The sequence below is a fragment of the Xiphias gladius genome, chromosome 15 (genome assembly GCF_016859285.1).
Source record: "Xiphias gladius isolate SHS-SW01 ecotype Sanya breed wild chromosome 15, ASM1685928v1, whole genome shotgun sequence".
Taxonomy (NCBI): Eukaryota; Metazoa; Chordata; class Actinopteri; order Istiophoriformes; family Xiphiidae; genus Xiphias; species Xiphias gladius.
The window spans coordinates 5,322,389-5,337,524 of NC_053414.1; the positions used below are offsets into that span (position 1 = coordinate 5,322,389).

Here is a 15,136-nt window from a genome sequence, read left to right on the forward strand (position 1 = left end):
ACACTTAGCAGGAGAGGGCCAAAAACAAAACGTCAATCTGTCCATTAGAGACAAGTTACTTTGACATTCCTGGCTAATGCAAATTTTGCTGCATCAGGTTCTCTTTTGATAATAGTAAATCCTCAAAAATACAAGTTTCTGAACATGTTTAGTCTTCAATCAGAGGGAGCTACTGCTTCATTAGACTACAATCTCAGCAATGCCCTTTTTTCTACTGGAAAAGAATTACACCAGACATACAAAACAGGTGTAGAGAAACGCAGACACATAGGACAACAGGCAGACACTGATCGCAGCAGAAAAGGCTGGTAAAAGTTTCAGTTATTTAAATCACTTGAGGTAGTTTGCATTTAGTATTTTGTTTAATTCAACCTGTGTCAGGCTTCTTGCCAAACACCTCAGAAAACCATTTACAACTTGCTGATACTTGTGCATATTTCAGTTAAATGTATTGCTACCAGCGTTTTGACGTAATGGGCCAAGCTGTCTTCATCACGATTATTCGTCGGTTGTTTCAATAAAATTTTGCATCAGAATTTAAATGGTGCCGTAACGCGTATTATTCCTCAGGCTATGTATAACAACCCCAGCCCGGTTCCCGCTTTAATCCTTCCGATTAAGGACAAGCGGGTGGAGAACAGGAAGGAGAAAAGGAAGGAGAGGGATGGTGGAATCACTTTCTTTTTTTTTCCTCACCACTTGGAGCATGCTGAGTGTACAAACCCAAAAAGCTCCAAATGTAGAGTATCAACCCTTTTATTTCATTTATAACTGAAGGCTTATCAGTGCTTCGTTAATATGTCTACATCTGCAGTTTGTAGTAAAATAGATGGTAAGATTATATCGATTGTAGAATTCACATGGATTCACTGTAAGTAGAACCGGACTGTTACAGGGTTATTAACGTTGATACTGAAATTGATATTTGCAAGTTAAAAAATCTGATAATGATACATTGGCCAATATTATTTTTTTAAACAAACATAGCAATTGAACAAACATTTTGATGAGCATTCCTCAAAGTTGGTTACTTAAGAATTTTGACCAAGTTATGTATAGGTCAGATTGATGAAGATTATTCGCAGATGCACCGGTCCAGCCAGTGTTTTGGTCAAAGATGTACACGTGGCCGATTGTAGAAGCGTGACGTTGTTAATGGATATGTGGATACATTTATTCACATTAATTCTGATATACAATCTTATGTGACATGCTCTTAGCTAATGCTGCACATTCCTAGTGGAGTGGTATGGTTTGAAATTAGCTTTGCCACTATCTTCTGCATCATCTGATTCCTCCTTACGCTTTATTTATGTTTATTGTCGACCTTGTGAAAAGACAGTGAAATGTCAAATGTCACAGAAAAAACAGGTGGCCACAACCAGCTTTTTTTTTTTTTTTTTTTAAGATTAACACCTCATTGACAACTGACTGACTGATACAGATGAGGAACATAGGTAAACACATGTACAAGTCAATTAGCTGTCACTACACACTGAACTCAGCTTAGTTTTCTCCAGTTGCAGAGATCCTCTCACTCGCGGCTGCTCTGCTCTCTGTCACTTTTTCTTCTTCTAGCAGTCACTTGAAATGAAAAATTACTGGCTGTCGTGTCTCCGTCTGCACGGTAACTGATCCGCCTCTGGAAAGCGAGTGCTCGTCGGCTCAGTGAAAATTTCCTACCAGCCAAGTGAAGATAACTCAGGCTGGTTGGTAAATGTGTGTTAACTCTCACGTTGAAAATAGAATTAATCTCAGTGGGATAGCATGGTTCAGTTGAAATTTAAACATGAGTGAGAGGGCAAAATATTTCTGTGTGGAATTTTTCAAGAATGCTTTCAGGTACCTGAGCACTATTTCTGTCCAGGGGCCCTTGGATATTTCTGGCATGGCAACCTCTTAGTGTGGTATGAGGGGAGGATGGATTCCTTTTTCCAACACAAACACTTGCATGGAGCCACTCTTTAGCCTGCATCCAAAGCTGTCTAATCAGATAACTTAGCTGAAACTGCTTTGCTACTTGTTAACACAATAAAGTTGCATTTATAACTTGCAACTTAAATAGTTTTTGGACTAGTTAATCACTGATGACACTTTAAAGAAGCAGTGAAAACTTGTTAAATTTTGGATCGAGTCGGATTTGATTCAACATTCCTTTATTGACGACTTTCAAATTTCAGTGAAACAATAGAAAAATCTTGTGCTGTGCAGGATGCAACGTTTTCTAATTTTACCCATAATTTTATTTTTGTTTAACATAAAAGGAATTAGATCAAATGTGGCCAAAGAACAGACAAAGAAAAAGAAACAGCCGGTTAGTGCAGCCAAAAAACATCATCATGTATTAGGTGTAAACACAGTTTCCTACCCGACCAAATTCGCTGTGTCTGTGTTAATTGTTTTGCTGAAGGACAATTGGGCTACCCACTCACAGCTACAAAGGATTGGACTTGAAGCCTTACATATGCAATACAATACAATAATGTGTCAGTACAGTCCATTTCTCGCTGCCAAGTGATGGCAGGCAAGCTGGTGGGAGGCTAAGAGCTAAACATAGATAGCATGTGGAACAAACAAGATAAAATGGGTTTTGTCATGTGGTTTAATCCATTTACCATTTATTCTCCTAACAGTAATATGTGTGAAACAGCCTGATGCGACTACAGGAGGAATAGAGCAGACTAACCAAAAACCTTATTTTGTCATTTGCATGTTTTTCAGTTTAAACAGATTAAGGGAGAACTATATGTTGGCATACTTATGTCCCTTTTATATCAACTTGAACAGTGTCGACTGACCCTCTTCAAGTCGACTTATTAGTGATCCATTGTGGGACATTTATCATCACCCTTGAAGAAAGACCCTCAGATGCTCATGATGCTGACTGAGATACAGCATTAAAATATTACTTACCTATGCTGGCTTTCTGCATTTTTCAAAGTGTTGTGCAGATTATGCTGAATTACCTATTGTGCGTAATTAAAGTACATGTGCCCGTTATTTTACTGCTTTAATTTGGAATCTAAGTGGGCTTTTATTGGAAATTTTGTGGTGAATAATTTTTTGTTGAATGGTGTGCTCCTTTCTCTCTTAACTTTATTGCTGTCTATAAAGCTGAATGTTTTCATTCTTCAGAAACAGAAGCAGAAACATCAGATCAAATAAACGACAGCACTCCTCCTTTCTCTGTTTGACTTGATCTAGTCACAAGCTCCGACAAGATTACCTGTGTAGTTTTGCATGCGAAATCTGTCGGTCAGCATTGGGGGTCAACACACACACACACACACACACACACACACACACACACACACACACACACACACACACACAGACTAGACAAACTGAAACATAGTGAAGTGTCTGTTTTTAAAGAAATGCATTTAAACCTACTGTCATAGTATCTTTCCATGTCTCATCCCTTACAGCAAAAGTAGGATTCAATAAAAATGTATTTGTCTGTGTGTTTGTGTGTTTTGTATGTTTGTGTATCTGTGTGTCTGTGTGTGTGTGTGTCTGTGTGTCTAGATGGGCCAGGTGAGGAGGAGATGGAGGCTCAGGATGGTGCTCCTGACCCAACAGGCAAAGGAAAAGGCCAAGGCTCGTCACAGGTAGACTCGATCAATGTGTACTCAGTTATAAAAATAAGTAAATAAATGGAATACTAGAAAAACACATACTAAAAATGTACTTGTGGGGAACTATAAAAACTTAGATCGCAGGTTTTTCATCTCCAGGCGCATACTTTTGCATTTCTGATGTCTCATAAAGCTGAAGACAATGCACTTCAGATGCAGTATCACTGAGGGCCACTAGATGCTGGCTCAAAATCTCTGGCCTCATAAAGATCCATTCAAAAGGTGCCAATTTTTCTCCAGACATACAAAGTAATTTTTCCCAATAAGACATTTTTCTCTCAAAAGCTACTTTCTTTCTCTCAGGCTTATTGCTGCATTAATAAACTCTAGCAATAATTCTGATGTTAAGTCATTTTAAGTGCAGCTCAGTTGAGAAGAGGTGGCTGTTGTGAAAGAATTGTGCATCTCTCAGATACCTAATATGGAGTGTGTATCTTACTATGTCTTGACCAGGCCCTGCTCAACAATGAGGAGGGTCTGGATGATGAGGAGAGAGCAAGAAGGAGAGCTGAGAGGAGGAGAGCTAAAAGAAAAGTGAGTAAAAAGAAACCTCTCTGACATGACGTGACTTGACAATATATTTCAAAGCTCATAAGCTGCAACTGCCAAAACTAATAAAATATTGTACGAGTACAGCAAACAAATAGATTGGTACCAAAAAATGAAAATACAAACTTTATAAAAGGACAACAGAGAAATAACTGCTCAAAATGAAAAACCATTAAAAAAACCATAAAGCATTTAAAAATATATTTTAAAATACAGATTTCTGATGTTTGCCTTCATATTGTCACATCATACAAAGGACTAACTCTTTAGTTTCAGTTCTTTTTTAGCTGATGCATTCAGTGTGTTGTCAAAGGACAGGGATAACTTAACACAAGAATGTCATAAATCTTATTCTGTTCATTGGGTAGCTGCTTCTTGTCTTTTATATTCTGGAGAAACATGATACAAAACAAACTACGACATGTGCAGCAGTTCAGTAAAATGACAAACAATGGCACTTTAACATGCACCACCTCCACTGAAAAACACTCAGATAAAAAAAAAACAACTCAGTAACAAAATTGGAAAATAAGGGTAAATCTATGTTGTCTATGTCATAGCTCATGTCTTTTATCGTTCATGGTTTATCTACTAACTGAAATGAATGTACCTGCTACATTCCACACATCACTGCACCTATTACTACACCCTTATTTATTCATGACACGCGTTGCCTCACCTGTCTTCACACCTTTTCCAGAGCTGCTGCTGTAATTACCTCCTTGTCTGTTTCCATACATTTTTATCACACCCTCCTCATAACTGTTCCAGCCCCTGTCTCCTCACTTTTTATGACACACCTGACTGCGCATCCACATCTACACCAGTGTCCATACATGACCCCGTACCATCCCACAGCCACCATGTCCATGCTCTCCTTTCAGAGGCAGAAAGAACGGAAGAAGCTGGAGAGAGAGGAGAAGATGGAGGATGCGTCAGAGCAGGTGAGAACACAACGGCCTAAATGACGTCTGTCTTTTCTCCTTAGCTGTTATTTCTGTCTCTTTAACGTATGAAGCCTTGCATAGTTTATATGTTGCTATATGTTCATGCAATCGTCATTATGTCCATCAGCTTTATGCACGCATTCATGTGCACTCACATGTATCTGTACACACGGATCTGGATGTGCATGTGTTTGAGTGTCTGCTCGTGTGTACTGTAGATTCAGTAGTGAGGTTTTCATCTCATTGTTGCACAGCAATTTTCTGAAATTTGAGCAAAATAAAATGTGAATTCAGTGCATGTTTCAAACAAGTAGCTTTTACAGTAAAAATTATTTTAAGAAATACCTAATGATGAGGTCTGTTTGATTCCACTTAGAGATGAATCCAACATGAGTTACTCTTTGACTAAATCGAAACAATCTCACTGCTCCAACAGGTGTTAATATCTTAAAACATCTTAATAACGAGTACACTATCAATCGCTAATCTACGTGTTATATTTATATATTTATATTTATATTTATATTTATATTTATATAATGCATTACTCAGCATTCTTTTGTGGAAGCACAGTTATTCTGGTGGCTTTTGCCCGAAGTTACACAATACCTCTATAAGCCGAAGTAGGAATATGTGACTTCCTATTCTTATGGGGTCATTTTCTGATATCCTTTTAACTTGTAACAGGAAGAAGAAGTGGCTGGAGCGGTGTCAGAGAGTGACAGTGACGCGGAATTCAAAGAGGAGGAGCAATGGACTGCGGTTCGTCCCAGAAACAAATACAACCCTGAATCAGTCCCTGCCCTTGTGACTACAGAGAACAAGAGCAACCGACACAGGACCTCTGAGGAGGTGAGTTCAAGCCAGGCGGGCATGCTTATTATTTCATCCATTCCTTCAAAATAAAATGAGTACGTGGTGACCAAGTATTTAGGCCGGCAAAGCAAAAAAGAGACCTGATGGTTTAACAGTCCTGCAAAGTGTCCTTGAACAGCCAAGTGTCCTGTTAAATTGTTCATGAGCGAGACATTGAATCCCTGTCTGCTCACTCGCTGTAAAGTTTCATGTATACGCCTAATAAAACTTAATTGCTGTGGAACTAGCTTAGGTAAAATGGCAAACTTAATCAGGTGTGAATGTCATTAAACAAATAGATCTGAAGAGAGTAAGCTGGCCTTTCTTTGCATCACATACCGTATTTTCTTAATGTTGGCTGTACGTTTACTTGAACCTGAAGTCACTTTGTAAATAGGTCTCCGGGGTCTTTGTGAAAACAACGGCAGGTTAAATGTCAGTAAGTCTTACTAACTTACAAGTCGGTAAAAGAAAAGTACTTTTGGCGCAGACTGGGACTCTACATCCCTCATGGTCCAAGGCTGGAGCTCTGCTCAGCAATGCTCTTGGCTTCTCAATCGCCCCAGCTGGGGAAGTCATTCTACGGTTCTGAGTTGCGACGGGTCCTTGTCTAGTTTTCCTTGGTCTGGTCCAGACAGAAAAATTTCACTTTGAATTTTTGTGTGTGGGTTATTATTTTTATGATTTATTATATTAATTTACCATCTCTTGTGTTCATGCCAGTTACATGATCAAAGCTGAATGAAATCTACCACACTTTCCTTCGAAGAGGATCCTCTATCCTCTATGCTCTATTTTAAGGTATCTCAGCGCAGTCACTTTTGTTGCATCTGCGTCTGATTGGCTCCCGTCCTAAAACTAACCAAGTTAGAAAAGTTAAAGCTGCAGAATTTCAATAAACTGCTCCAAACATGTAGGGTATGAACACACTCTGACTTTGCAAGATGTCTGTCTGAAATGTTTGATAAGATTCAAGGCAACAGTAGCTTAGTGTTTTTTTTCATAAACATAAGGTCAAATGTCAAAATAGCAAAACTCCTCAGCCAAAACTTCAGTGTCTTTGCGTGAAACTTTGAGCCCCTGCCGGTTCCAGAGGCAATCAACCTGTGCTCTCACCTCTGAGATCGTATTTGTTTTAATACTATACATTTGTTTTGGGCAGATATTCATCTGTTCATCTGATATTCAAGTAGCAACTTGACACACAGATACGTGATTACAAAACAAACCTGATCCAGTCCACAAAAATCAACTGTTCTGAAAACACAAGGTGTAAGTATACAGCAAGCAAGCCATGATGATGTGTGGAAAAAGCTGATTCCAAATCACTGGACTAGAGCGATTTGACTGAAAATGTTTCTTCTCAAGCAAGTTGAACTTAGAACTAAGGAATCTTTGCAGACAAACAGTGAAAAATCTTCAATTAAAACTGCAGTCCAGTGTTTTGGATAGCTGCTGTAGACCAACAGAAACAACCCACACTGATTTATTAATCATGCAAATCAACAGTTGGTCAGAGCAGGTGTCTTCCCATTTTTAAACTGTACTTATCACGTCTCGAGTCTATTGTATTGAGTGTCACGTGTCACCTCTTGGCGTTTCAGGAGCCAGAGTGGGACGTCAGCAGTGCATTTGTGGCTAATGCCGCCAGCCACATCAAACTAAAAGGCCTGAAGAACAGTGCAATACAGATCACCAGAGAGAACAAGGAGAACGAGGCCAGGAGCAGCCAGGTACAAACACAGAGGGCTTCAAGTAGAAAACTGTTCTGTACATTCATCCAGTTTGTAGTTACTGAACCTCCCCCAAGGTCCTTTGGGGGATGATCAAGCACTGGCACTAGATCTTTTGCTGAAGATGTGGAAGCTCGTTGAGTCAGCATTGAATACACTATAGCAACATAACTCTCTGTTGTGACTGCAGGGGGAGAACACAGAAGAAATGAGAAGGAGGGGGGAGTCTCTGACAGGTGAATCTACCCTGTGCCCTTTTTATAACTCTAGTGCACAAGATACACTCATCATTACATTGTTTAAGTAAATTCCGTTTCCAAATTTTATGCATATTTCATATTTCATTTTCCTTCTTTCATCATGCTCATTTCATCATCTAATCATTATTAGCAAAATTGCCTCAATGAGCATTAGCATAAATACAGTAGCTTGAAATTTTATTTAATATGCTGTGTAGAGTCAAACTTAAGATTAAGTATATGGGATAGATTTGTTTAATTATTAATTTAAACTTAAACTCCATTAAAAAAAAAACATAACTTTTTATGGTATTTTCTACTGACATTGCTACTAATGCAAAGTGTTAAAGGTCCGTCCACCAAAAAAATTGTTTTTTCACATTCCATGAAGATAATTTGAGACAAAGTTTTGAGATGCATATCTCTGTGCTGAACAAAGCTGTGACAAATTATATTTGAAAGATTCAACAGCAGTGTTCTTACTCAATAACAATGTCCTGGTTACAAAAACTAACTCCGCTGGCGCTGACCGTCGTCTTCACCACTTAAAATGACAAACGTTGGTGGCAGCAGGACAAATCAGGTCTCGCTAATTAAGGTTGAAGTAATTCCGAAAGTATTCTGACCTCCGAAGATCATTTGTGAGGGAAGAACCTTGACCGTAAAACATTCCACGTGGACTGAGTGTTTCTGTAGTTCCCACAACGCCAGCAAGGGACGCGTCTTCTCTTTAGCAGATCACATCAATTTCCGGAGTCGCATTCTCCCACTTTATCTTTCATTCATATTATTTGAACAATTTAAGGTCAAAAAGTTAATAACTTTGAACTAGGACCTTCAGTATTTGGAACAAGTAGCTTGCAAAAAGGTGCGTCAGATTTAATAGACTACAGCTGTTTCAATCCATATTTCAGTTTTTCAGATGCATATTTAATCAACATTTGGACATGCTAAATTAAGCATTCGATCGTACTGGGTGTCGGCAGATACTCTATAATAAAAGACTCAGATCAGGACTGGGGACAAAAAAACTTGATTTGGACATTCCTATTCATATTCATATGTATAAGAGTGCAAGTGTGTGCGTGTGTGTGTGTGCGTCTGCTCGTGCGTGTGCATGTGTGTGAACGATATCCAGAGCAGGGCATTCAGATGTTCGGGCAAGGCCAGTACACCCAAGCAGTGGACATGTTCACAGAAGCCATCTTCTGTGACCCCAAGGACCACAGGTGAGCTGAAATTTGAACTCTGACCCCAACTCAACTACACTAACCAGGTCCTCTCCGGATTGCAGTCCAACGTCTCCCTCACATTTACTTTAGCGTAATATAAATATGTCTCTGTCTATGTCTCCATGTGTCTTTCTCTTGTCTCTGAGGTTCTATGGAAATCGGTCTTACTGTTATTGGTGTCTGGAGCAGTACTCCTCTGCCCTAACAGACGCCCAGATTTCCATTGAGCTGGCTCCTGATTGGCCGAAGGGATACTTCCGTAAGGGGTGTGCTCTGATGGGGTTAAAGGTTAGCAAATGCTGTATAACACACTAATACGTGTCAGCAAAAGAGTAATAATTTCCATTCTGTGATTTAATAATTGGACCTAAAGTGTATGCTGACTGCTTGAGTAATACTTTTTTAACACGCCTGAAAAGTGTAAAAACTAAAACTACAGCACTATACGCATTTAAACTACCTCCAATCCTTATCAGGTAGTCTAACATCATGTGTTTTGATTTTTGTGCATCCTAACATTTCTGGCTGATGGTGTGTGTGTGTGCGTGTGTGTGTGTGTGTGTGTGCGTGTGTGTGTGTGTGTCACATTACAGCGCTACAGTGAGGCAGAGAAGGCAATGGAGCAGGTGTTGAAGTTAGATCAGCACATTAAGGAAGCATCCAGTAAACTCGTTACCTGCCAGGTCCTGCAGCTCATGGTGAGGAGCTTCACAAGAGACTAGAAGGCTGGACTTCCACTGACGCCTGCTCATAAAACCAGGAGATAAAAATCAGTTCGTTTCAACAATGCAGGCCTACTCGTTTTCCCACAGGTTCCTGTTCTGGGGCCCTGAAGCAGGAAAAGAAGTTTTGTGTATTATTATCAAATTGAAAGAAGAGAATCATATCAACTTGTTAAATCAAACCAAAATTTATTGTGGGGAAAAAAAAGACACCAACATGTGCTTAGTTGCTACTAACATGTTGAATATTTAGTCATTTTGGTGACCAGTGTCCATGTGTGGAGGAGGAGATGACTTTTTTATGCGTCTCAGAATCTCATACTTGCACACGTTCAACCAGATGGTTAGAGCTGATTGTTGTCCCTACAAATGATGATTCAGTTGCTTCAGGTCTTCAGAAAAGACAGATACATGAGGTAGCTTCTGACCTTCTAACCTGAGTTTTTCGATTTACTTTTTTTACCGTAGGAGGTGGGTTTTGAGGAAGAGCAGAGTAAACTGCTGCTGGAGAAGTTTAACACCGTTCAGGCGGTCCTCACCTCCTCTGAAGCCAAAGGTAATAGGGAGATGCAGTACCACATCTGTCCACACAGAGGCAGCCCCACTCTCAGTCACAGTCATATCAAATTCATTTTCACCCCCAAGAGACAGAGCAGAAAAGCAGAAATATACTGATACTAATGCCAGTACTCACAACAAGACTTTAGTGTAAGAACACAGTAAATACACAGAATTTAAAGTACTTTACTAAAACTACTAGTAAAGTAAATTATGGAAAGCAAACTTACACAGAAAGATGTATTCAGTTAACTTGGTAAAAGGACAAGTTTATAGCAGCAATCTGCAATCTTTATACAGACGTAGACACTCAACATTATCCAATAAAGAAAAAGATGAACACTTCCATGCGCAGCAATTTGTAGATGATTTTAAAGTGTGTCTGGCTCCATAATGGAGGTCCATTGAGGAGCAAGCTGTGTTGTAGGTTAAAATTAAATGGATAAAACTGACATTTGTGCCCATCAGTCTGACCTCATTAACCCATAATGACAAAGTGAAAACATGGTTTTTAGAAGTTTTTTCAAATAAATCAAAAAATTCATTTACAAAAGCATTGAGACCCTTTTTTCAGTACTTTGTAGAAACCGCTTTGGCAGCAGTTACGACTTTGAGTCTTCTTGGGTAAGTCTCTACAAGCTTTGCACATGTGGATTTGGGCAGTTTATCCCAAACGTCTTCCATTTCTCAATTAGTGAGGCCGCCGTTCCCTCCTGGGAACACTCAAAGCTTTAGAAATGGGTTTATACCCTTGTCCTGATCTATGGCTCGCCACAGTTTTATGGTGGTGGTCTGCAGAGACCTCCTTGGATTTCATTGCTTGTTTTATGTCTTGACATGCAGTGTAAACTGTGGGGCTTTACTGTATATACACTGGTGTGTGCCTTTCTAAATGATGTCCTTTCAATTCAATTTGCCACAGGCCGACTCCATTCAAGTTCTAGACACATAATAGGATAATTAAACCAAAGAAGATGCACCTGAAGACAATTTGGAGTGCCACAGCAAAGGGTCTCAATACTTTGTATATAAGTTTTGATATTTGATCTTTCAGTGTTTGATTTTTAATATCATTTCTGAAAACATTTTTTCATTTTATCCTTATGGATCACTGAGTGCAGATTCAATTTGGCAAAAATGGCAATTTTATCTATATAAAATTAAATCTACAACACCATAAAGTGTTCAAAACGTAAAGGGATCTGAATACTTTCTGAAGCTACTGTGCATTCCACTGATGTCTGTTTTTTTTTTTGTTTTGTTTGTTTGTGGATAACACGACATGTACTTTCTGTCCTCTCTTACTTCCAGCACTGAAGCACACATCTCTGCAGGACCAGAGTGGGTAAGTTGTATGGCTGTGAACAATACACATAATCACACCAATGTCTTCAATAGTAAAAATCTATTGGACAAATATTATCGCTCTCTCCCACATTTTCCTCTCCTGTGATCTTTTCCTTACTTTGTCTCTTCCTGTTCACCTCCTTCCCTTGTTTTCTTCCCTTCTTTTCTCACCCCGCCCTTTTTCTTTATCTGCCTCCTCCTTTCCTCCTCCTGCTCTGTCTTCCAGGAGCTGTCGCTCTTTGTGGGTTGGGAACATTACATTGGAAGTTACAGAGAAAGACCTCTGGGATCTCTTCAAAATGTAAAAACACTGTGTATGCGCGCTCTTTGGTCTAAAGGTGCAAAGAGCATTTAAAAACAGGGTTTATAGTTGAGTTTTTAGTGGATAACTAATGAAGGGCAGTCAACTGTAGATTGTTCCGACAAAGATGTTTCAAAATGTCATGCCGTGCCATAAGCTTGAGCACTTAAGTGAGCACTGGCACTTGTCAATAACTTAGATTTCAACAATAAATTAGAGCAGGTACTAATAACTCAGAATTTTTAAGACATCTGCATCTTCACAGATGATCACAGGTAGGTAAACCTCACTAATAAAAACTAGAAATAAGCTGGTATTATGGTGTAATAAGGTATAGTGGTAAAAGTCCAATACCACCATGAACACCACATTATAAAATAAAGTGTATAAAAGCCTATAAAATAGTGTGTTTTAAGTGTTTTTAATAGTAGTTATCATCATTGCAGCAGCAGAAATGCAGTAGTTACAGCAGTAGCACTTTTGTAGGTAAGAAGTAGTATTAGCTTGGAATTAATAGTTACAGTAGCAGTATCTGTAGTGCCACTATTTGTAGTTGTTTCACTACCAGCAGTAGTAGGAAGGTCGGTGTACTACTGTAATTATAAAAATGACAATATTATGTGAACCACACTGCTTTGCTGTAGGTTAGAGGCTCTGTGCTTCCATGGTTACAGGTTTGGCGAGATAGAGAGCGTCAGAGTTCTTCATGAGCGCTTCTGTGCCTTTGTTAATTTCAAGAATGCCACCATGGCTGCCAAAGCCCTGGAGAAGCTCCAGGTGAGTGACAGGCGGGAACAAAACTCGACTATGTTCACCATATTGAACGTCAGTGTGCCAGTATATAAATATGCAGTTTCAACTGCAACAACGAGCCATCCTTCCTTTCATGTGCCTCTATAGACATCAAGTAAAGTTTGATCAACTGTACTATGTCCTCCCCCTCCCAGGGTGTGGAGCTGGGGAGCAGCAAGTTGGTGATGAGGTACCCAGACCGTTGGATCCAGCGGACCCTGCCCTCCACAGAAAGGACCAACCCCGGGCTCAGCTCCAACGCTGCAGGAACACAGCAGATCTCAGCTTCCACAGGGTACTTAGTAACACACACGTAAGATGTGTATCTGTGAGGTGTTGGGTTTTTCTCTGCAAAAATATCTCCACTCTGTAGGTGTGAACTCAGATTGGTCCCTTACAAAGTGAGATGATTTTTCATCATATTTTTGAGTTTAGTGAAGGTTTGGGGATTAGCATCAAGTTCTGGTTAAAGTTAGGGTAAGGATTATATTAGACATGTCAGAGTGACAGCTTAGGTGACGATGTAGGTTTTGGTATTTTCATTATGATCACTGAAGACCCCATCTACCTTCTACACTCACCTGTGATCTGAAAGCCTATAACACAGTAAAAATCCTTCAACACAGACATGAACACTAAGCCCTGTGGTTATTGACAGAAGATAATCTGCTTTATTGCCTCCTGTATCATTCTCCATGCACTAGCATCCCATTATTTGCATGTACACCAATCAGCCACAACATTAAAACCGGTAACTGGTTTTAATGTTGTGGCTGATCGGTGTACATGTGTGTGCATTTTTCAGTAGATATGATACATGACCTTCTCCTCTGGTTCTGACCATGCAGGTCCAGGCGGAGAGTGCCTATAAATGGAGACGAGTGCTTCTATTGGCGGACCACAGGCTGTTTCTATGGCAACAAGTGCCGTTTCAAACACATACCAGACCAGCAAGGTCGCGACAAGAAACCATGGCAACCCTAACTACGTCCTCCACCGTCGCAGCCCCTTCACCGAGACTCATTAAAGAAGGATTTACAGAGAAAAAGAAGAACAATAAAGACGTCAAGTGGAGGAGGATGGAGGAAGAGAGGATGATCGGCCTGAGAATACTGACAGCTGAATGTGTGTGTGTGTGTGTGTGTGTGTGTGTGTGTGTGTGTGTGTGTGTGTGTGTGTGTGTGTGTGTGTGTGTGTGTGTGTGTGTGTGTGTGTGTGTGTGTGTGTGTGTGTGTGAAGTCAGGGGTTGTGACTCTGACATGAGTAATTTTACAGGGTTCAGAACCCAGCCTATAAAGACACTATAAATCCATGTGAAACTCAAACTTCTAATGCAAGGAGATCTTCAAAGGGAATTGAATTATTGGAAGCATCACTGAAGAGTCTCTTTGCACCAGCCCTGATGAACCCACGGTTCCTGCTCTGTGGGTCAGGGTTCTGTATGTTATCTTACATCAAACGGATTTGCCGGAACAAATACATTTGGTTGAACCATATTGGAAACACTACCGAAGACCAGCTCTGTGACAAACTCTGTCTCCTTAACCCCAATGTTGAATTGCTTTATTTCCTTTTGTTTTTCCTTTTTTCTTTTTTTAAATATTTGCACAAAACAATAAATCAATAAACATTGATATGTGCCCCTATTCATTTTTATTCTCTAACTACTAGCGTTTATTGTACACACAAACTGTCCTGTTAGGGACTCATGCCTTGATGCTTTCATATTGGCTGGTTCATATTAAATCGGTTGTAAACCGTCCCGGCAGATACAGGAGGAGTGATTAAATACATTTGTTACTTTTCTGTCTTCACTTTCTTCTCTCAAGAGTTGTGAGGGTAGGGCGCTGTGAAATGGCCAGTGCGGGTGCTTATAGGCCACAAAGTTATTCGGAAGTTTTGCTTTCCAGTGATGTGAAGTGGAAGGAGGCCATGTGAGGTCTCTGGTTTGTACAGCTCTGCCAACCACAGTTAAAACAGAGTTTTTATTATCTATTATTATTTATCTTTTCATCGTGAAATCGAGCTGTTTGTTGTAACTAACTCAACACATAATTTGCCCCGTACAGCTCTACCTGCTGATGTGTTCGAACAAACAAAGAGACGAGAGGAGCAGCCGTGGGTTTAACAGCAGCATCGTGTGGATTTGTTGTCGTCGTCCTCCTCTCCGTGCCAGGTAACGCACATCTATATTTACGTTTTAGGGAAGTTAGCACACTTACT

At 39.8% G+C, this 15,136-nt stretch overlaps 1 protein-coding gene across 6 annotated transcripts in view; it reads left to right on the plus strand.

The window, feature by feature from the left end:
• The window catches only part of LOC120800423 (RNA polymerase II-associated protein 3-like), a 34,038-nt gene extending 19,943 nt beyond the window's left edge, over window positions 1–14,095 (plus strand). For 4 of the 6 annotated variants that reach the window (XM_040146519.1, XM_040146518.1, XM_040146517.1 and 1 more), the window contains 15 exons: window positions 3,529–3,611; window positions 4,092–4,172; window positions 5,072–5,131; window positions 5,822–5,986; window positions 7,594–7,722; window positions 7,913–7,958; window positions 9,100–9,190; window positions 9,340–9,481; window positions 9,787–9,891; window positions 10,384–10,471; window positions 11,785–11,818; window positions 12,047–12,121; window positions 12,796–12,898; window positions 13,069–13,208; window positions 13,762–14,095. In XM_040146519.1, coding sequence (XP_040002453.1) covers window positions 3,549–3,611; window positions 4,092–4,172; window positions 5,072–5,131; window positions 5,822–5,986; window positions 7,594–7,722; window positions 7,913–7,958; window positions 9,100–9,190; window positions 9,340–9,481; window positions 9,787–9,891; window positions 10,384–10,471; window positions 11,785–11,818; window positions 12,047–12,121; window positions 12,796–12,898; window positions 13,069–13,208; window positions 13,762–13,897 — 1,458 coding nt within the window. In that variant the 5' untranslated portion in view covers window positions 3,529–3,548 and the 3' untranslated portion in view covers window positions 13,898–14,095. Of the gene's footprint in view, window positions 1–3,528; window positions 3,612–3,737; window positions 3,861–4,091; window positions 4,173–5,071; window positions 5,132–5,821; window positions 5,987–7,593; window positions 7,723–7,912; window positions 7,959–9,099; window positions 9,191–9,339; window positions 9,482–9,786; window positions 9,892–10,383; window positions 10,472–11,784; window positions 11,819–12,046; window positions 12,122–12,795; window positions 12,899–13,068; window positions 13,209–13,761 lie in introns of those variants that run through there. The other 2 variants (XM_040146521.1, XM_040146520.1) reach the window with 2 other exon arrangements.
• The last annotated feature ends 1,041 nt before the right edge of the window (window positions 14,096–15,136 follow it).